Source organism: Poecilia reticulata, linkage group LG22, assembly GCF_000633615.1.
Source record: "Poecilia reticulata strain Guanapo linkage group LG22, Guppy_female_1.0+MT, whole genome shotgun sequence".
In the NCBI taxonomy this organism is placed as follows: Eukaryota; Metazoa; Chordata; class Actinopteri; order Cyprinodontiformes; family Poeciliidae; genus Poecilia; species Poecilia reticulata.
The window spans coordinates 20,552,327-20,573,083 of NC_024352.1; the positions used below are offsets into that span (position 1 = coordinate 20,552,327).

General features: G+C 40.9%; 2 protein-coding genes across 3 annotated transcripts in view; both read right to left on the minus strand.

Annotated features, from left to right (window-relative positions):
• Nucleotides 1-4,681: 4,681 nt before the first annotated feature.
• ak7b (adenylate kinase 7b) lies at nucleotides 4,682-11,833 on the minus strand. Its single transcript, XM_008400130.2, has 18 exons — nucleotides 11,715-11,833; nucleotides 11,045-11,200; nucleotides 10,845-10,953; nucleotides 10,312-10,406; nucleotides 10,089-10,199; nucleotides 9,919-10,002; nucleotides 9,621-9,709; nucleotides 9,443-9,533; nucleotides 9,290-9,367; nucleotides 9,011-9,160; nucleotides 8,805-8,933; nucleotides 8,629-8,725; nucleotides 7,877-7,999; nucleotides 7,133-7,168; nucleotides 6,857-7,054; nucleotides 6,070-6,290; nucleotides 5,695-5,853; nucleotides 4,682-5,213 (listed from the first exon to the last, which is right to left on the minus strand). The coding sequence occupies exons 1-18, from the start codon at nucleotides 11,793-11,795 to the stop codon at nucleotides 5,121-5,123; spliced, it is 2,100 nt and encodes a 699-aa protein (XP_008398352.1). The 5' UTR covers nucleotides 11,796-11,833; the 3' UTR covers nucleotides 4,682-5,120.
• A 1,056-nt stretch (nucleotides 11,834-12,889) lies between these two features.
• Nucleotides 12,890-20,757, minus strand: part of galcb (galactosylceramidase b) — a 9,108-nt gene continuing 1,240 nt past the window's right edge. The window contains exons 3-17 of one of the 2 annotated variants that reach the window (XM_008400128.2): nucleotides 20,228-20,291; nucleotides 20,031-20,144; nucleotides 19,770-19,909; nucleotides 18,940-18,978; nucleotides 17,367-17,497; nucleotides 16,984-17,139; nucleotides 16,060-16,184; nucleotides 15,533-15,660; nucleotides 15,344-15,433; nucleotides 15,166-15,255; nucleotides 14,930-15,074; nucleotides 13,902-14,082; nucleotides 13,658-13,821; nucleotides 13,483-13,559; nucleotides 12,890-13,361 (exon numbers count right to left, since the gene is read on the minus strand). In XM_008400128.2, the coding sequence (XP_008398350.1) occupies nucleotides 13,218-13,361; nucleotides 13,483-13,559; nucleotides 13,658-13,821; nucleotides 13,902-14,082; nucleotides 14,930-15,074; nucleotides 15,166-15,255; nucleotides 15,344-15,433; nucleotides 15,533-15,660; nucleotides 16,060-16,184; nucleotides 16,984-17,139; nucleotides 17,367-17,497; nucleotides 18,940-18,978; nucleotides 19,770-19,909; nucleotides 20,031-20,144; nucleotides 20,228-20,291 (1,788 nt within the window). In that variant the 3' untranslated portion in view covers nucleotides 12,890-13,217. Of the gene's footprint in view, nucleotides 13,362-13,482; nucleotides 13,560-13,657; nucleotides 13,822-13,901; nucleotides 14,083-14,929; nucleotides 15,075-15,165; nucleotides 15,256-15,343; nucleotides 15,434-15,532; nucleotides 15,661-16,059; nucleotides 16,185-16,983; nucleotides 17,140-17,366; nucleotides 17,498-18,678; nucleotides 18,807-18,939; nucleotides 18,979-19,769; nucleotides 19,910-20,030; nucleotides 20,145-20,227; nucleotides 20,292-20,757 lie in introns of both variants that reach the window. The other variant, XM_008400129.2, reaches the window with a different exon arrangement.

Below are 20,757 nucleotides of genomic sequence, written 5' to 3' on the forward strand. Positions count from 1 at the left end.
ATAAATACGTTTAGGACTTGCCATATTTTCTCCATCCAGTCTGACCAGTGACGTTTTGAACATCCGGACCGTGTGACCGTGGTACAGACATGAAGTCGCTGCCTACACCGAGTGCAGTGAAATGTTTCTGTGTGACACAGACTGCGGCTCAGATGTGATCCCAGCATGCAGGAAGGGAAGGTGAAGTTTTCCTGACAGTCGGATCAGTAATCGCTCATCACCATCTGATATTCTGCCTCAACAATCAGGCAGGACAGTCATGTAGTTTACTAATGAACAATGTTTGAACCAAACATCCCCCTCGACACACCATCCATCCATCACACACACACACACACACACACACACAGATATGTGAGCATCCTGCTTTTACTGGGCTGCTGGAGGTGTTTCCAGCTCTTTGATGAGTTTCTGGCTGCAGCGCTCAGCCTCCCTGCTGAATGTGTGGCTGCTTCTCCGCCTTACTCCTCCTCTTTGTCTTTCCCCCTTGTCAACACAATCCCTCCATCCATCCGTCCTGAGGCAGGGGCTCGGCAGGGGCCAATCCGCCCCTCAAAGCGTCCTCTGGGTGCTCACACACTTGTCTTTGGGCAGCAGTGAAGACCTTTGATTTATTACATTCGTTCTCCAAACTCACAGCTTGGATCTGTGTTCTCAGCGGGTTCAAAACTTTACTGTCACATGAAGGGGCAAACTAAACACCAGAAACCAGAAAGTGAATAGAAACTTAAAGCAAGGTGACGGCGCTGCAAGATCCTGAAGTTAATTCTCACCAATAGGTTGTCTTTTTTATTCCGTGTTGCAGATTAAATCATGTGTAGGATGCTCTTCTTGTTTACTGGTTTGTTTTGTTGATGTTCCACAACGAACATCAAACATTTAGATGTCGTCAGATGGAACAATTCGGTGTCAATGTCAACCGCAATTTATTTATAAAGCGCCTGACAAACAGCTATTAACCGCAGCAAAAAAAATGATGTACAGTATTCTTGAAACAGCTGATAAAAACACATAGAAATGAAACACAATCAATTAAACAGACAGGACAGGTTGGCTACAATGTCAAGCCTTATGTAAATGCCAAAAAATGAACATGCGTTTTAATGAGTTATTTCAAGTGTTTAATTTTATGGGCAGATCTAATGTTGAAGGGTAAGTTATACTGCAAATTAGGAGCAGTGACAGCAAATTCCCTATCTAATATTAGAAGATATTTACTAGTAAATAAGTTTTAAACAGTCAAATAGCTAAAAGATGAGCACAAAAGGAGTTAGATGAAAAGGGTTTAAAGTAAAATTAAGGGTTAAAAATGACGGTATAGGACAGACAAAGCTGAGTTGGTGTTAATATGCTGTCAGGTAATTTAAAGTTTGATTGATGTGATTCAAAACATACAAGAGCTCTGAAACAGTTTGCACACTCATTGAATTTTCTGGTTTTTACTGGCTTTTACTGACTGGCCTGCTTTTCCTTCAGCAGTGGAGTCTCATGCACAAAGGTACCTGAAGTTGGGTGCAATATTTATTGTTTTCTTGGGAAAACTGTATGTGCTAGTTTCAGGTTTTCCTTAAAACTGCAAGTGTTTCTTGACTAATGGACAAATCTTTTGACTCCATCAAAGGAAAAAAATGATCCAACCTGGTTTATGGTAAAATGATGTTTGTTCTATTTGATTGTGGCTTCAACAGTTCTCACTGGAGTGTCCAGAAATTTAGATATGCAGCTGGAGAAATTTCCATTAGAATATTTAGACTTTTTTTTTTCTTCCCCCTGTGAAGGTCTCTGACTCCATCTTTATAATTGCTCATCATTTTTGTTTCAATTTTGAGGGAAAACAATATTTTGAGCAGGAAAAACAAAAGATTACTTTCACAAAAAAACTTTCCAGAAATCATGATGACGTTAAACAGCCACTAAGATGTGACTCAGGTTAACCCAGAGGCCTGCTGGGCTAGTGGGACATAGAACCATCAACCTGTAACGATGGAGCTGACTGCTTCTCTTCCTGTTGGCCTGCTTGTAGGAGTAACACCTGGCCACTCATTAACCAGAAAAATCAGGAGTGAAGAAGAGCAGGGCAGGAATCCCTGCAGGCACCTTGTTACTTTGCCAACCTTCAAGAAACAGCTGACCGGAGAGGAAGTTAGAGAAGAGCAGAGCTACAGCCGATTTAAGTTTTTACCGAGCTAAAGATTGAACTGGACAGAGCCTGACTGCCAGAGAGCTGTAAAGACTCAACAGTCTCAAAGGGAAGAAGTGTTTTATCTTTAAGGATTAAGATCTGATTTTAATCCAGCTGCCTGTGATCGTTGATACTGCAGCAGCAGAGTGTATGATGGATTTTAGTGCTCAGATTGGGGTCACCATTTGAGGTTGTTCAAATTAATTGTTAGTTTATGAAAAAAATAACTCATGGGTTCAGTCTTAATTAATGATAATTTTACAGCTACGTAGAGTCATGAGTCCCTTTTGCTACAAGCAAAAACACAAACTGATGAGTCAAAACTACTCCAACATGGATTGGAACATGATAAAGTGATTAGATTTTAAACCAGAATTTGGATCTGAATGTTTAAACCTAGTATTGTGTTTCGTCTCATGAGCTTGTTGTATGTTCCTGTTCTGTCTTTACATAAATATTAACAAGGAATATTCAGCCTACTCCTATGTTTACATAAGAGCAGTGCAAAAATACCTTTTTCTACTTTTATTATAGTTCAAGATATGTTTATTTGAATATATGGTATTTACTTTTTTAACAGAATAATTGTCCCTGCTCTGGTAAGCTCTTATTTATTTTTCCTGTTGTTCGTTTGATGCTATTTTCTTTGTATGGAAATAAGTTGGAATCAGATGAACAGCCTGGTTTTTCCTGACGGGACCTGTAGTCTATTTTTGCCCTCAGTGTTGCTCATTCAGTCATGAACACAGATATTTTACATATAATAATCTAGGACCTGTAAGACAAACTCTATCTTCAGATCAAATGTTTTGATAATTTGGCATGAGAAAAGAGGGAGTGTGTGACAGACAACATTCTGATTTCCACTGACCACTAGCGGAACAAGTCAGCGTCGGGCCGAGGGGCGGGGCCAATTACCGGGCCCCTAACGAATCAGCGGGCCCCTTACTGCTGGAAACTGTTGAGCGGAGGGTGTGGGGGGGGTTGCCGTGTTTCCCTTTTGATTATTACCCAGGAAGCATTTCGGCTAAACCGTGAGTATAACAGCCATTGGGTCTGACTAGTATATATTCCATTGGGGAAGGTAAGTTTAACAATAAGTACACCTTTCTCAACAGGCGAGGGCGCACTTTCTCTGTCTATAATCAGACATTTAAGTGACTTGAAACCATTCCTCCCTCTCTGGCACCTCCAAACCCAGGCCCCCCATCTGGCCCGACTGGGGGGGCAGCCACCCCCATAGCCCTCCCCATAGCCCCACGCCTGCCACTGACCCTAAAACGTTCTTATTTAATGATTCTGGAAGCCAAACTGGATGAGTATTGGTACAAAACTTAAATCATGTGCTCAACAATAGAGGAAACAACATGATGTTCAGGAACAAAGCTCTTGTTACAACTGCAGGCCGACTGTTTCTAAGCAACAAACACATCTTTCTTGTGCAAGTGTGTATGTAGGTGTTGGTATGTTTCCAGTCTGAGCTCAGGGATGTTACTCATTGGATTGGTTGCTATTCGGAAACAGAAACCAGCATAAGTGAGGCTGGATTCAGTCCAACTGAGGAAAATGGGATGTAAATGATCTGATGAAAACAAAAAAAAAAAAACAAAGTGGGATTTCAAACATCACAGAGACAAATCTACAAAGAGTTTACCCGGTTTTCCCAGTTTGATCTTCTCCTGAGAAGACGCCGTCATAAACCCAACACCCAACAAATGATCTGAGACTGACACCTAGTGGTGCGAGAGGGTCATTAAATAAGCAGAGTTTCAGCTCTGTGAACATGTAGTCGCTTTTGATTATTGGAAATAAAATGGCAAAAAGAAATACACTCAGATCTGATTAGTGTGAAGAATTGTAAAGTGCAAAGAAAAGTTTCAAGCTTAAATGTCTTTTGAGATTTTGACGTATTTCGGATGGTTCAAGCTTGGACTAAATGTTTATATTAACATTACAAGTAGCTCAAGAAGAATGTTAAAATCAGTCAGTGAGTCAAATCCCCGTAGTGGACATACAGAATAAATCTGGTCAATTCAAACATTAAATTTGTTTCATCAGTTACGTTTGAAGAAGGGACACATCTAAAGCATCCATTAGACTGTATAGATACCAGCAGGAGGAAGATGAGAGAACCCTTTCAGACCATATCTTTTCCAGGGATCTCCATTATTATTATTATTATTATTATTTTTATCAAGATAATAAAATATTAAGCAATTTCCCCTGGGGATCAATAAAGCATATTTTATTCTATTCACACAGGTTCTGTGGCAGCAGAACAAGCCCTCATCACCGTGTCTCCACCACTGTGCTTGGCAGTTTGGCAGGTGGTAGCAGGTGTTTGTTGTGACACGCCAAACATTTTAAAGTTGCTGAATTGGCTCCCTGGCTGTAAATGACCATACATGACCTCTGCAAAGGTCATGTATGGTGTGTTGTTTGCAACAAACACGTATTTTACAGGAACAAGTTGATGAGAGAGACTCATGAAGCCGTTCAAACATTGTGCCGACATATTTATTACAGAAAGTGAATTGCTCTTTTCTCTTCATGTTGTGTTGTTTGTCACAGTGTTTCTCTCTAATTTCCCTGCGTAGCGATTATGTTCAATGAAATTATTTGGGCTTCTGATACGGCTAATTATGAACACTTTGGAGCTGTGAGTGGGAACTCCAGAGACCTGCAAATTAGCTGCCTTTTGCACCGTTTCTCCGTCCCAGATATCTGCAGCCAAATCCGAGCAGCTATGACTGGAGCGTCGTTGCTCCCGAGTTCATTAAACAAATTAACTTTCTAATGAGCTTCTGGATTCACGCACACGTTGAAATTGTTGTTTTGCAGTCACGGCCGGTACTCAGGAGTCCAAACACCGCTCACATCCGGTGGGAGATAAACGCCACGACTCAACCAGGTTTCCCTCAACAAATAAATGTTCGGTTTAATCAAGCAGAGAAGGTAAATCAGGGTTCTCAGATGAGTCCTCGCTACTCAGGGGGTGGTCATGCGGGTTGTTCCGGAACAGGAACTCCGCCTGGAACGAGACACAGCAAAATGCATCACCCAAATAGGTCGTTTTACTTAACCTGAGAGTACTTAGTAAAGCGCTGGTAGTTTCTCTTGTGTTTCATAATCTTTGAAAATATAATTTTTCTTCCAATTCTCCACTCTGAGATTATAAAAATATAAGTCTCAGTTAGAACATTAGAATAAGATTCCTCCTGGCATCTGGGAGTCAGATTGTTAACATCTCTGAAGCTTTCAACCAGCTTCAGTTCTTACAGAAAGGAGCTTTTGTCTTTTTGACAGCTGAGAAGAAGAACTGTACATGCTGTAGATGAATATATCTCCCTTCTTTTTTCTTATCAGTTGGAAATTGAAATCCAATGGGGGGAAATTAACTCCCATTAGATTGAATTTTCCCCTACAATCTTGCCCAAGCTCATTTTCCGTGTTGACTCCCTTATAGCAGCAGACGTTCAGAAAAGTGACCGACTTGTGAAGCCGAGCAGTACCAGGAAGTCCAGCGGCTCTGCCGGCTGCGTTCTGCAGCACTCGATCAGACCCATTCCCAGCGTTGGCATGATGGTCTTCATCAGATAGCTTCTCATCTGGTCAGTCAGGTTGGCCATGTGCAGCTCCTCCAGCATCCTCACCTCCTCTGAAGTCTGAGTCTGAAACACAAACATCGGACTGGATGTGTTTAAGGGTTCTGAAGGCTGACAGTCGGCAGACGTTTCTAAATAATGCGGAGGTGTTAAGTTGTTCACTTTACAACTGTCTCCCATTTACATCTGATGCTTCTCATGTGCACCACATAGACCAACTGCAGGAAGCAGTTTGATTTCTTAACTGACGTGACGTGAGTCTGATGAATCATGTCCACCTACCCACTCCTCCCAGCGTGCAGCCCTGCACCTAGCCTCTTCCTCCTCCTTTCGCGCCTCCACAGCCCTCTCCTCTGCCTCTTTCTTCATCTTCTCTTCTGCTATTCTCCTTTCCTCCTCCTCCACTTCCTGAGGGCTGGGACTGTATGTTCTAGGGGGGCCCAGTGTGGTGAAGATCTTATGCATCAGGAGCGAGGTGGCGGGTTCTTCGCCATTGGTGGCCTCTGAAACACAAGGAAGTGAACTGAACAACAGAATCCTTCCTTTAGTCAGCCACACTGGATTAAGGATGCACCGATCCACTTTGTCTCACACCCAGTACCGATATCTGAGGTTTAGTACCGTCCGATAGCAATCCGATACAGAAAAACAGTGCTGTACTGACTGAAAATGTTTCTTTTAAAACCGACAAAAATGTACTGAATTACAAATGTATTTTATAAATGTGCAGCAGTACAGCATATTTAAACACACCAACAGCTTCATAAGCTTAAAACAACACAACTTTAATCTGTTCAGTCGGTGCAGGTGCAACAGGTTGACTACGTTAGTCAAACGTGTGAAAATAAACTGCAACAAACTTTTTTTTTCTAATGGTTCAAAAGGGGCAAATTGTAAATTAAATAAAGCATGACGTCACTCAGAGCACAAAGTGTGGAATTAGACTGAATAAATCTGACCTTATCGTCACCAATAACCAATCAAGAATTTTGTTCACTATCGGAACTGATACAAATGTCAATATCAGATCGTGCATCTCTACACGGGATGTTGTCCTTCATCACATTACCCAAGAGCACAGGGGTGACGTCCAGCTCCTCAAAATAGTTGAGAACCGACTTTTCATCCTGCATGTTTTCTCTGTAGATGGCCATCCGGCTTAGGAACTTCTCCGGCTCGTAGCCGAGGTCTTGTATTGTTTCCTCGGGGAGGTTGACCACTCGGTCTATCAGGAAGGATTCAGTGGCGTCCAGAAGCAACACAAACTCTGCAGCCAAAAGAAGGAGCTCCGTGTTAATCCAGGGTCGCCTGACAAAACAAACCAATGATGATGGAGCAAATCTACCTGGTGTGAACTTTTCGGAGACCTCGTCCTGCTCGTCTGAAGATGAAGATGTGATTTATTCTTTGTTTGCTGTACATGTGCAGCGCCTTGACCAAGTGTTCATACCCACTGAGTGCAACCGCGTTGTCTAATTAGTAGATGGAGTCAACTTGAGTGGGATTATGTCATATTATAAATCTAACTGCTTTGTGAGAGCCTCAGAGGTTGGTTAGAAAACAAATAGCAACATCAATACCAGGGCCGTATTTAGAAGAATAAGAGCCTCTGGGATGGAGCCAGTTTTGGTGCCCTATCCCAGAGAGAGAAAAAAAATCAGTGTTTTTTTCCCCTCAAGGATTTTTTTGAACTTTATTTCACAGTAGATTGACAGGAAAGAGGGTTGTGAGAGAGGGGGAAGATATGCAGCAAAGAACAACGGACCGAGACTCAAACCCGTGCCAGCTAGACTGAGGCCTCTGTACATGGGCCGCGTGCAAAATGAGTAAAAATCTCAACCAGGAGGTGTACAAAACTGGTAGAGACAAATGCCACCTTACAAGTTTCCATTTGTAGCTTCTGCAAAAAATGAAATTATTGCATTTATTGCTTCCTAAACAGAACGGAAAATGATGCACTTCTTTACACATTGTAAAATTCAAATTAAATATGTTTTCTAAATAAGATCAAATGTGAAAAAGTTCAAGGGATATGAATACTTTGCAAGGCGCTGCAAAGATGCATGTAGAGGCAGCATGTCCTTCTTACCTTCAAACAGGTCCTCAGCTTGCTTATACGAGCTGGGAAAAGCATCAAGGACATAACCCTGGTTTTTGCATTTGTTGGACGTCATTTTGTCCCTCAACACCTTGAGGTGCTCCTCTGAAATATCTGGGAGAAAAAAGGAGAGGTGCGGCAGGCCGTCTCTTGTTTCTTATTGTGCAAAATATGACTGTCCTCAGAGTTGTGTAAAAAGGACTAAGATCTCTGCTAAGAAATGATTTTTCCTGGTAGGCTTTGTATTTTATTTTTTTAAGCTGTTGTGCTGCATGTACTGTTTGGAAAAAACATATAAGGAAATGTGTTTGTGTACGTCGCAGATACGCATTTTTTTAAGTTAGAAAATCTTTATGTGTTATCTCATGCTATAATCTAGACCCCTGCAGCAAGTGTGGCCTATGTATGTACGACTTGATTTTTTTTTTCTCTTCAAAGTTCTTGGGTGCAACTTATATTCAATATAAGTATATTAAGGGCATTCAATTGCCAGTAAAATACAGTAAAAAAAAAATAAAAAATTCAGGAAAAATCTCAGTGCTGGATTAAACCACCTCAAATTAATCCAGTCCTGGTAAAAAAAAACATCTAAACAATTCATTATTTTCCAGCACTAATCTCACATGTAAACCAGAAAATAAGCACTTTATAAACATGACTTTTTGGAACACATAAGTCAGTTTTACCAAACTTGACTAAAAAAAGCAAGTGTGCTACAACAATTTTTTGCAGAAAGCTTGAACCTTCACTATCTATGGACTCGTTCAGGATGTTGAGCAGCTCTTGAGCCTCTGCTGCGACTTCCTCAGCATCCGGATCTGGGTTCTTCACAATGCCTTCCTGATCGAGAAAACAAACAGAGTTCAGACATGAACTCTCTTTGTATACTTAAAAATAAGGGTGCGGTACGACGACTCACCAGTTCGGCCATGGCCTTATAGATGGTGTCCCTCACAGTAATGTGATGGAGTTTGTAGTGCTTACAGATCTTTGAAGACAAGGTAGTCTTCCCCACTGCAGGAGGACCCAGGATGCACACCCGCAGAGGCTGCGAAAAACACACAACCAAGCCGCTCAAGAGCAGCTCCATGACACGTGAGGTTGAATCTGCACATCGGACCCCACCAGAAGCCCTCGAGACAGTCGATACTCCTCCACCACCAGGTCCACATTTTCCACCAGACCAGCCTCACAATGCCAGTGGACGGAGAACAGGTTTTCAACGTTAACCGCCTCCATCCGAAGGTTGACCTGGAGGGAATCGATCTCTGTCACCTGTCAGGTATAAAAGAGCCGTCAGGAATGATTTCTACCATCCAGAGAGGAGCAGGTCTGCTCCAGGGAGAGGCTCTGTGTCTACGTTTAATCCAAGCTTCTTCTTCTTTTGGCATTAAAATAACTTACAGTTAACTCTGGGTTGAGGTAGACGTCCTCAAAAGGCCTCTTCACGGTTTTACCAGGTCCCAGGACAGTGGCAATAATCTGGACGGATCATCAGCAAACACAAGTTGGTTTCTGAAGCTGTTCACTTTGGATCAGTACTGGATCATTTCTCACCTTCACCAACTCCTCCATGCTGTTGTTTGACGAGTCCACAGCCAGCAGGTAGTAGGGTCTGGGTTGATGTTGGATCACATTCTGGACCACGCTGCAACACAAAGGAAACTCACGAGTCATCAAAATGACGGCTATCCGGAGACCTGCCTGTCTGTCCACATCCGGTTAGAAGATTAACCTGGCCAGATCGATGATGTGGATGGTGGGAATGATGTTCTTTCCATGTCCATATATGGATATTTTAGATACCTCTCCCAGCCACGACTCCTAAAAGCATATAGAATGTCACAGATTAAGTCAAATAAACCAACATTTGCAACTCCGGTTTTGTCTTTATTTAGATTTATCTGGATTGTGTTTCAATTCCAGCTGAGAAGTTTTTAACAGTGGCCAGGAGGGGGCATTGTTCACTCAGTAGAATGAATGTATGTCGGGGTTGAAACAGTGGAGAGTTGTGTTTTCCTTTGTGATGGGACCTTGAAGAAGAAGTGGAAGATTCCTTCCCCCATTCCGTACTGCAGGCCGGATGCCACCACATAGGTGGAGAAGATCTCTCTGTTCTGTAAGCAGAACCCGCCCAACACCGTCAGTCTCACTCATCCTCTAGAAAGTGAACCAGGACCTTACAGATGAAATGGGAACGGACAGATTTGCCGGCTTTCACCACTACTTTCTCCAGGTCGATGTGCTTTTTGAAGCTGGGATGAGCTCTTCTGCAGTAGAAAATCTCATCAGTGAAGGGAAGCTCCGGGTCTTCCTGGGATGGAAGAAGAATAACACAGAGACAAGATTCTGCAGGATAATTACATCCAGATTAGATTAAATATTTAAGCAGGAATAGAGGTAGAGCATAATTAAAAGTGACTGACTGGATCCAGTGGTATACTGTTGGCCCACGTCATCACAGTGGAGATGAGGATGAAGATCTTCGGACTGGTAGCATCCTCTCTTTGATCATGGAGGGCTGTGAATGAAACACAAGAATGAATCCTGCTGGATTTATTGATTATCGCATCAGTTATCGTGAATTAAACTTTGTAGAAGGAGGATCTTTATTTATTTATTTATTTTTATTTTTTTAGATTTGAATTTGAATGGATGCCTGGACATCAAGTGTGCCGGAGAGATGGGAAATAGAGAGAAAGGAAGAAGAAAACTTCACCCGCAATACCCGCAAAAAAACCCATTTCAATTTAGAGACAATTGTGCTTAAGAAATGTTGGGGAAAATAGTAACGGGGTCACAGAAAGGAAACATTAAACGCTGCAATTAAATTATTGGAAGAAGTTGCTCCATCCCACAGCAAGATCTCAGATATTTATCCTTTATCATCAAAATGTTGTAATAATTGCTGCGTTAAAATTACATTCATGACACAGCACCACTGTAAATGAAAGGTTACCTTTAACAGCCCAGGAAGCTTCCTCCACCTGATTGGCATCCTGGCTAATGTTGTAGATGATAACTTGACACTCCATCAGGATTGACAGCAGTTGTCCCTTTCCAGGATGCTTCAGAAAGACCCAATAAAATCAGAATCAGTCAGTGAGGTTCTACCTCATGAAGCCATCTGACGGGACAGCTTTGTTTCAGATTACTTACACAGTATTCCTCCAAGATGTGTGGCGGGAGCTCATCAGACAGATTAGAGACAGTTCCAACCACCTGAAAGGCTTTATTCAGGTGACCCTCCTCCCCTTCCGCCTCCTCCTCTTCCTCGTCTTCATCCATGACTTTTAGAAGAGCCTTACATAGGAACTATACAACAGGCAATCATAGACAGAAGAACAGATCCTCCTTGCTATTTTTTTTTTTACTATTTTAAAATACGCTTTTATCCTCCTGAATACAAAAGGATAATTAAAACATTAAAGTCAAAAGGTCTTCTTTTCAACAAATACTTTTTTTATTGCTCTTGAGTCACTTTTTTATACCTGAGTGATATTATTTAAAACAAAGGCTATCGTTATTTGAGAAACACTTCCCTGACTCTTTGACGTATTTCTGTGTTGCAGATTTTAAATTATCTCCAGACCAGATCTCAGATCTAAAATTAACTATTACATATAAAGCCAATTTATTAAAATTGGCAGAACGTAAACTTTAGTGCCTTTTTCGGAGACAAAACAAGGTTTCCAAGGCGCAATTAGACACTCACAATATGGCGGACAAGCTCACGTATCACTTTTGCTACAACGAAGCCAAGCGGCGTTTAATCTTCCGTGAACATAAAATAAAGAGAAGCAAACAAAATCGGTCAGTGTTTCAATACCTTGGCGATGTTCCTGGAGGAATACGAGTCGACGTTGTTGATAAAGACCCGTTTAGGAGTCGCTTTGTGCTTATGCGGCATATTACTTTATAAAGTTTGACTATTACCATGGCGACGAAACGTACGCTAGCGAACGCGCTAACTAGGTGATGGGACTTGCGACTCTTTTAAAGGAACCGAAGCTCATGGATCCTTTTACTTTAAAGAAACGTTCAAAAAGTCACTCAAATTATCCATTTTTGAGTTGTACATCTTTCTAAGGAGGGCAGACCATTTTATGCTGGTTGCATCTTAAGTATTGTTGCGGGTGAAGTTTAAAAAAAAAGTTTAAGGTAAAAAAAACAAAAATTTTAGAAAATAAAAAAAATCATAAAATACCCATGTTTTTCACAAGTGTTGTATGCTACATGAAACCTGCATCAGTGTAGCAGCCAGGTAACCGTGCTGCCACAACGTGACAAAAACTGTGTTCATACGTTCAGCCCCTTTTTCTAGTTTGACTAATAGAATAAAGTAGCTACTGCAGTGAGACACGAGACTTATAGTTCATGTTGAAGAGCCGTTCAAAAGAGTTTGATCGTTCGTAGACGTCACATCACGAAAAACAAGTCATATCTCTACAATTTGACGTTGCTAGTTTTTCCCTAAGAACAGTGGCTCTCAAACTTAAAATAAGTACTACTGCCGCTTAAGCAAAAGTTAGACTTCCTTAATTTGTTATAAAACAAGAATCAATCGTCTCTTCAAAACAACATGTTCAAGAAAATTATATTTCAGGGCCCCACATGTTAAGTGTGATGGAAAATCTATTTGTGATTTTTATTTATATTTAAAAAAATACAATTATATCAAGAAGGTCTACATTTTCCACGTCCTTTGTACACCAATAAATGCTACCTTAGAATTTATTGGTAAAAATAGACAAAAATTTGTTTTACAGTACATTATTATTAGCAGAAATATATAGAAACAACTGCCTTCAATAACACATCTTTCCCAGGGGTGTCCAAGCAGAACTGAATGGATTTCAATAGATAAAATGAAGCTGAAGAGGAAAGAACATGTAACTTAAGTTGTATAGCCTAAATGGAAATAAAATGTTAAACAAATTATTTTTAATTGCATAATCTCAACATTACAGGTAAAAATGTTTAATAAACAAATTCAGGCAAAAGTCTTTTAAACACCAACAGTGACATTTAATGAGTTAATCCTCCAGAATGATATGGCTTCATCACATTCATCTTGAAACATAATTCATGGTGATGCAGTTCAGACAAAAAAATCCTTAAACACCTCATAGTGTAGTCTTTCTGTTCCCTTGAACGTGAAAAAAAACATAAAAATCAAAAACAAAAGCAGTGCAAAATTAATTAAGCAGTAAAGTTCAGAGCTCCAGTGAACTTTCCATCATTACGTCCCTCCTGTTCTCTTCATTTGTGCAAAAGTCAATCAAGTTTCCAAAGTTTTAAATCAAGAAAGAATAATTTCCCTATTCCATCTTTACTCTGCCAACACATTGAAGTTATCAAACTGAGCCAGTTCAAACGAGTGGGTTCCGATTGCTGCCCAGCCGTTCTTCGGTGAAGAAACTCCGGTGACATTCCACAGCTGCCGTCCGTCCAGCATTCCGGAGGCGCTCTGACCCTGCAGCATGGAAAAAATAAAATAAAATAAGACAGACATTCAACCATCTGGCATCTGTCTCCCTCCTAAAAAAAAAAGCTGTTACATAAAGATCTCATCACAAGTTAAATTATTTTCTCACCTTTACAGAAAGGGACAAGTTGTGCCAATCAAAAGGTCTTGTTCCTGACTGTCCCTCTGCCAGCACCGACTGTCCAGCTATTAATCAAAGATAGTATTAAAAAAAAAAAAAAGCACATTAAAATCACAGCCTGTGCTTTGGACTCTGTTCTGCACTGACGAAGGACAAAACTGACCCAGATCATTGGTAACCTTGTACGATCCATCGGCAAACACCCAGAAGAAGACTCCTTTAGCGCTGCGTACTGACTGGCCCCCTTTATCCAGCCGGGCTGCCACGAACACGCCACCGCTTTGTACGTTCTCCATAAATACATCGCAGGTGACCATCATGTTCTGCCTGTCATACAAACATCAGTGGATTCATTTTCTAAATGCAGGTCTCTGAACTGAGCAGTGGCGATCACAGCGCTGTCTTACCACTGATAGTCTCCGATAACAGTGACGGTTTGATCGGCGTCCGTTGCCCAGGTGATCGGTCTTTCCGTCACGACCTGCCGTAGCGTGAAGGTATGTGGTCCGGGGTCAGTCAGGTTAATGTAGTACTCAAACACACCAGTTTGGTCGGCGAAGTTAGGGGCCTCAGAAAACGGAGGGTTTCCTGCACAGACGCAAAGTAACAACTATAGAAATGATCTTTAAATCTCTTAAATAGGAATCTGTAGAGACAATAGTGAATATTTCATTTTAAAGTATAATGATATACTTTTAGTTTACTTCTGTTGTCTCAGTATAAACTTTTAAAGACACTTCAAGTAATACTTTTTTCAGATTTTTTCATGTCTGAAATATTTTATTTACTTTGAAAACTAACTAGTATCAATTGGAATGCATCATTACAAAAAAAATCGTTTCAATGCAAAGTACTTCAAGACAACATTTGTTGTGAATTGGCATGAGGTAAATAAAATTTTATTTTAAAACATAAAATAAAAAAAGAGTGGAAATCGTTCATTTTTAATTATAAAGCTACTTCTATTTGAAATACATTCTTATAAGCTTTCTCAAAAATATTGAAGACATAAACCATTATAAAAATAATCTTTCCTTAGTAAAAACAAGGAAATAAACTGTACAAGTTTTTTGAAGGATACATTTTTATGACTTGGCTAAACTTAAAAAAAAAGGAACTATGTAAGCGATTTAATAACATCCCCCCCCAAAAAAGACACATACAGCTTTCTTTGAAACAAAAATTCATACAAAAAATAAATCAAATGGTTTAGTTGCAGTTTCATGGACAAAAATAAAAATGCAAAAATTAACTGAATAGGATAAACATGTAAAACATTAACGAGGAGTAAATAAAAACATATATACATATGGTTTAGCAATATAATACATATGTATTCTGTTGCTTCCATTTAAAATGTAACCAAATTCTGACATGCAACACTAATATTTGGGGAAACAATACTAACTTTGTTTTCGAGTGATTCTGTACTTACGAATATCAAAGTTATCCTTGTAGGCTTTAGGGAAGCGGGATGAAGGTGGCGGCTCAGGGAAGCTCCCTTTCTGTCCGGTCCTGACGGTGGTCAGAGTGTAAACTTCATCTTCAGCCAGATTCAGAGTAAATGATCCATCTACAATCTGCAGGGGGCAGAAACATTTCAGGATACAGGCCAGCCCCCAACATCCATTTCTTCACAGAAACACAGTTAACAAGCTTGTGTTTGTTAACCTTCACAGGAGGCAGCTTCTCAAACAGCAAGTGCTTCTTCGCCTTGAAGTCAAAGTGCGACCTCCACACCTGCAGCTCTTTGATGGAGGCCTTGGAGAAAGAAAGGCAGCAGAGAGTAAAGGCACCAGCGTCTCTCAGTGAGTTTCATCAGACATAGAAGGAGCTCATTAGAACTTACAAAGGAGCCTTTCAGCTGAAATGTTGCATTCTGGGACGTGACATTGAAGGGAGGGAGAGGAGGTCTGATGCAGATGGAGTGATCATGAGTCTGAGGAAGAAAAACACGATTCATTTTATCTGACTTTGCTTTCCATCCAGAGTTCATCGTGTAGGTGCTGATCACTGTAAAGGCCAAGAACTAACTCACCATGGTTTCTATGACAACAGTCAGGTTTCCATTCCCGTCTGTCAGGGCCACATAACTTCCCCCCTGAGCGAAGTGTCCGACAGTCTGCAGGTATGTCCATCCTGGCTGAGTGAACTGTGTGCTGTGGGCTGCAAGGAAACGACACTGAAAAGTTGGAATCATTTCTGGAACCTCGTTCCAAAAGCTGGAACACATAAAACTGAACATCTTCAAGAAACAAATGCTGGAAGTTAGGAAAAACCCATCGAACCGCAGCATAATGTTAGACTCTGTACTAGGCCAGATCTGAGAAATGAAGGAAGAATAAGATATGATTGGACAAAACACAGAAACTCCTTTAGGTCCAGACGCTAAGAATGTTGGATGGATTTTATAGCAAGGTCAAGAACATTTCCATGAGAACAGGGCTGAGATTAGGGGGAATATTTTGGAAATCATTCATAAAATTGAAGGTTAGGGAGCTTGTCTTTTAGGAATGAAAAAGCCCAAACTCCTCATGTGGGTCTCAGTATCTGACCGTGACACACCTGTGATCCAGATCGGAGATTCCACCACGTAGTTTCCACTCCAAGGTTCCTGAGCCGTCATCAGCCCGTCTCTGCCGAACGGCAGCTCCTGGTAGTAACTGGCCACCAGGTTCCAGGAGATGGTTCTGCAGGACACAGAGTATACTTTTATTTTCATCTGTTAAATCCTTTCAGTTGTTCAGACTGCAAACAGGAAGGGAGGAACGGCAGTACAACAACCTCAAACTATTCTGATGCAAAACTCTAAGTTAGTGCAATCGGCCCTCCTTGCCATCACCCCGATCTTTGTCAGGACTCTGGTTGAGTCGCTCCATCCATTAATATCACAACAGGAAAACATATTTTGGTAAAATTAAGATATGATTAGAAGACAGGTGTGACCATTTCAGATCGACTGGGCCAATTTTTAAGTGCAAAGTTACTACCGCTGTTCTTTAAACTAAAAGTCAAAGCGATGACAACTGCAACAAAGTTGCCATTAAATACAATGCATCCAGTATTCTGGATGCATTGTATCCAGATGGAAAAAAAAAAACAATACTGGTCCAACCGCTGCTCGACAGCAGTAATGCAATCCAGTAGAGAGTGGAGGGAATTACTGCATTCAGGCTTCAGATACAAGTAGATCATCTGCATAGTAATGACAAGGTTTAGAGTTGCTGCAATAGAAACCTGACTTCATCCCCTCTGACTGAAACCATGAGATGGGACTGGCTTTACTGGATAAACTGAGGCACATTTTCATTTCATACAAACTTTAGATTGAAATGTGCTATTGAGTCTTCTGCAGAGTTCTACCAGCCAGCAGGTGTTACAATGTCTCAGGAGCTGCCAACATAGTCAAAACACTCTGAGCCATTTGTCACATGAATATGACTTTGCTCTCATCTCTGGAACATTGCTGGGGTTTTCCGTGTGCCTTACGCCGTCATTTGTCCGTTGACGTAGTTCTGGTTGAGGATCCGCGCCCAGCAGCCTCCGCCCACGTCATCGTTGAAGGTGCTGTAGTCCTCCGAAGACCACAGCTTTTTCTTTGTGGTCAAGGCCTCTGGCACTGTGGTAGTTCCCGGATAGTGAGCCCTGATTCAGAACAAACAAGATTATTAACAGTAAAATAGAACGAAGTAAAATAAAAAGAGGTTAAGATGATTTCTAGCCTAAACATGTTGAGTAAACTAAAGGAATATGATGGGAATTTCCTTGAGACATTCCACAGAGCTGTCATGCATGTTGGCACGCAGAAGTGAGGTTATTGTTAGAGCAGTCCCTGGAGCGGAAAAGCAGGAACAAATCGGACTACGGCCTACCCTATCACGTCTACGACGCTGCTGAGCTCTGGGTCGAGCGTCAGCGACACGGTAATGGGCTCCCACAGGTTATCGCTGGCTACGATCCGGACCGACTCCAAACCAGTCTTGTCCAGAGTGTACCGCAGCAGCTGGTGGAGTTACAGACGGAGAGCAGAGTGACATTCACACCTCGCTCAGTTTTAAAGATTTGCTGCCGGCATGGAAAACTCATCTCACTTTATGGGGACAAACACAAACTGGAAGCAAAAAACCCTAAAATAAATGTATCTTTTGTGAGAAAAAAGACCATGATAAGAAATACTTGCTTTAACAAAAAATACCATCACCACAATCACAACAAAATAAGTATACGTTGGTTTTCTGAGTTGATCATAGCATCTCTGAACTTTATCTGTAAGCCATGATTTTCTTTTCTCCATCAACGTAGAAGGAATTCAAATTTGTCTTGAGTGACACATCTGGAAATGGCAGCAAGAAAACAGCTAAACTTGCCACCATCTACAGACAAAGCAGTGACTAAAATGTCTAAAACAACTAAAACTGTGACAAACAAAGCTGGACGAGGAGCTGAATAAAACCAGGCCTCACAAAGAGCAAATAACGGTGTCACCAACATGCGACCAAAAGCCATGGAGTTTCATCCACTCTACAGAGACTTTGACTGGAAAGCCTTGCCTTGATCAGATGAAGGTGAAGCTATTCAGCAACTCTAGTAACACAAGTAACACTTGTGTTTTACTAATAGAGCAATACACTCCTCTCTCTATATACAGCGTGGTTAGGTGAGGTTTTCCAAACTCTGAAATGACCCAATTCTTTTGGTTTATCAAGCTTTTAGTTTTTATGTTACAGATTCAAACCAATTACCTTGAACTTCATTGTACAGATTATCATCAAAGCTGAAATAATCACTCTGTAAAACTCCTGCTGCCAATTTGAGTTCCACTTTAATTTGGTACTTTCCAGTCTGTTTGTTGAAAAGCCAGGCGAACTACTGATGATTATCAAAACGTGACAGCAGAAGATAGTTGTATGTGTTCAAGGTTTTCCATGACGGCAGCAAAGAAAGAATGGAGTTTAAGAGCAGAAACATGCTCATACGATTGTTAGCTTTACGACGTTCAGTATGTGTTAGTGTCACACAGTCGAGCGGAAAAACAGCCACCGACAGTCAGCTGAGCAGGTGGAATCTCAGAGACAAACCTCCCAAACGAAATCGAGCTTTCCCCTCCAAATGTCACAATTTAGCCAATCAGTCTGAACGAACTCCGAACGGCTGAGTTTACAGGAGGAGTTCTGCGCTACTTACCCAATCACCTGAACTGAGTCATTAAGGTGTGGGTCAGCGATCAGAGATTTAACGATGCTCCAGTCTCCGTCTGCGGCGATGATGCCGACGTCGGTCTGACCGACGTTGTCCAGCATGTTCCGCAGAACCTTGGCGAGAAGAAAACGTTCTCAGGAGGAACTTCACCAAGGTCTCAGCTCAATGCGAGTGGCTGTTCTTCCCAGATGCGTGACTGTGGACTGAGCTCATGCACATTTATCACATGCATGGAGAACTGCTCACCTTGATGTACTTTGAGTCGAACGACCGCTCATTCCAAATCTAAACGGGAAAAAAAAAGAGAACATTTTACGGCAACATGACGTTTTGCTAAACAAAAATTCAACAAAATGTTTCAGTTTCTGTCAAATTTCTCCTTTTTTTCCCCCTTCAAACTAGCCTAGTTTCAACTGAGATCCTAAGAATATATTTTTTAAATTAAATATATTTCACATAATAATCCAACTGGATCATTTTAACCATCAAAACATTTACAAGCAAAAAATAGTAAAACTTCTAGAAATGTGTGAATGTTTGGACAGAATCATGTAACTTTAGGTTTTGTGCTGTCAGTTCATATTGCTTTCATATTTTTGGTCAGATGCAGATCAATTTAATGGAAACAACTTTATTAGTTTGAAATTTTAATTCATGACAAAAACAAATAATAATCATTATTTCATTATGTGCAAATCCATCCGAAATCCTGCTTTTGTTCTAATAAGCACTTAAAAGTAGGGTTTGGAGCAGATGTGTTTAAAGGCATCGTCTCTCCATCTCAGCAATAGTCTTCATCACTTTGCCGGAAGGTGCAGCAAATAATACTCCAACTTGAATATCAGTTTTATCTTGATAGATTAGTATGATCTTGATAATCTCCCAACAATCTCTGATCTTCCAAAAAAACCAATTCTGTGAGAACTGACTCTTCGCAGAAACTTGATTGATTTGCTCATACAAACATTTTCATAAGCTTTTCAGTCCAACACAGAAACGGATTAAACCAGAGTCAGGAAACCTTCAGCCATGATTGGAGATCTACCAGTGCTGTAATAATAATAAGAAATACTCACCCCAATATACTGAATGTCCAAGTCGTGGTATTTCTTGGCTCCTATGACCCAGTTCACCACGTACGCTGCAGTGACATCTGGGAAGTCATAAGGCCAGTTCTTCCCACGGCCCACCCAGCCGGGGAACGCCCAGGGTAACGCTGCACCAACACAGAGTTTATCCATGTGTAACACACCGTTTTACACTTCATGAAGTCACTTTTGGGTCATAAATTTGTCTATTTCAGCTCCCAGGTTGGTACATCTGAAACATTTCCCCACCTATGAGCGTTATGTTCGGGTTCCTCTTCTTGGCCTCCTTCATCAGCCACCACTCGTAGCCTCTGAAGAAGTTCTCATCGTTCTCGTAGTGCATGTATGAAGGCTCTGTTCCATCTGATGAAGCCCCCATTGAGAAAACAAAACGTAATCGCATGCTGTCACTCCAACTGCAAAAATTAAGCCGTTAAACAAGGTACCTGTAGTCTGAGCATCTCCTCCGATCTCCACCTTCAGAATGTGTAAAGAGGCTCCAAAGTTTGGCTGCAGGAACAAAACAGACAGTATAATGACATAGTAAAGTGACCATTTATTTTACTCAAAAAAAGCCTATTAGGGCCTGCAAAAGGCTGACTGTCAAAGAACTTTCAGGTGAAAACGTGACATCTCTCAGGAATGAGGAAACTAAACAAGTGGAGTGGTAAAGATGTCGTATCAGCCTAAAAAATGTTTACTTTGTCCAGAGTGGTTTAACAAGGACTGTTCTGCACTCATGCATGGGATTGTCTGTAAAATGCCATAAAAGCAAAAATTTCTTTCAATTCTTAATAACAAACCTGACCAGAATGCTACAAATTGGTGACTCGATGCAGTCTGCTGGGCTTCCTTTGACAGACACCTTTTAAACTATTATGAATAACTATTTGAGCATACTGCATTGTTTGATAGCAACTGAAATGTATACATAATTGAATTTAAATATATATATATATATATATATATATATTTT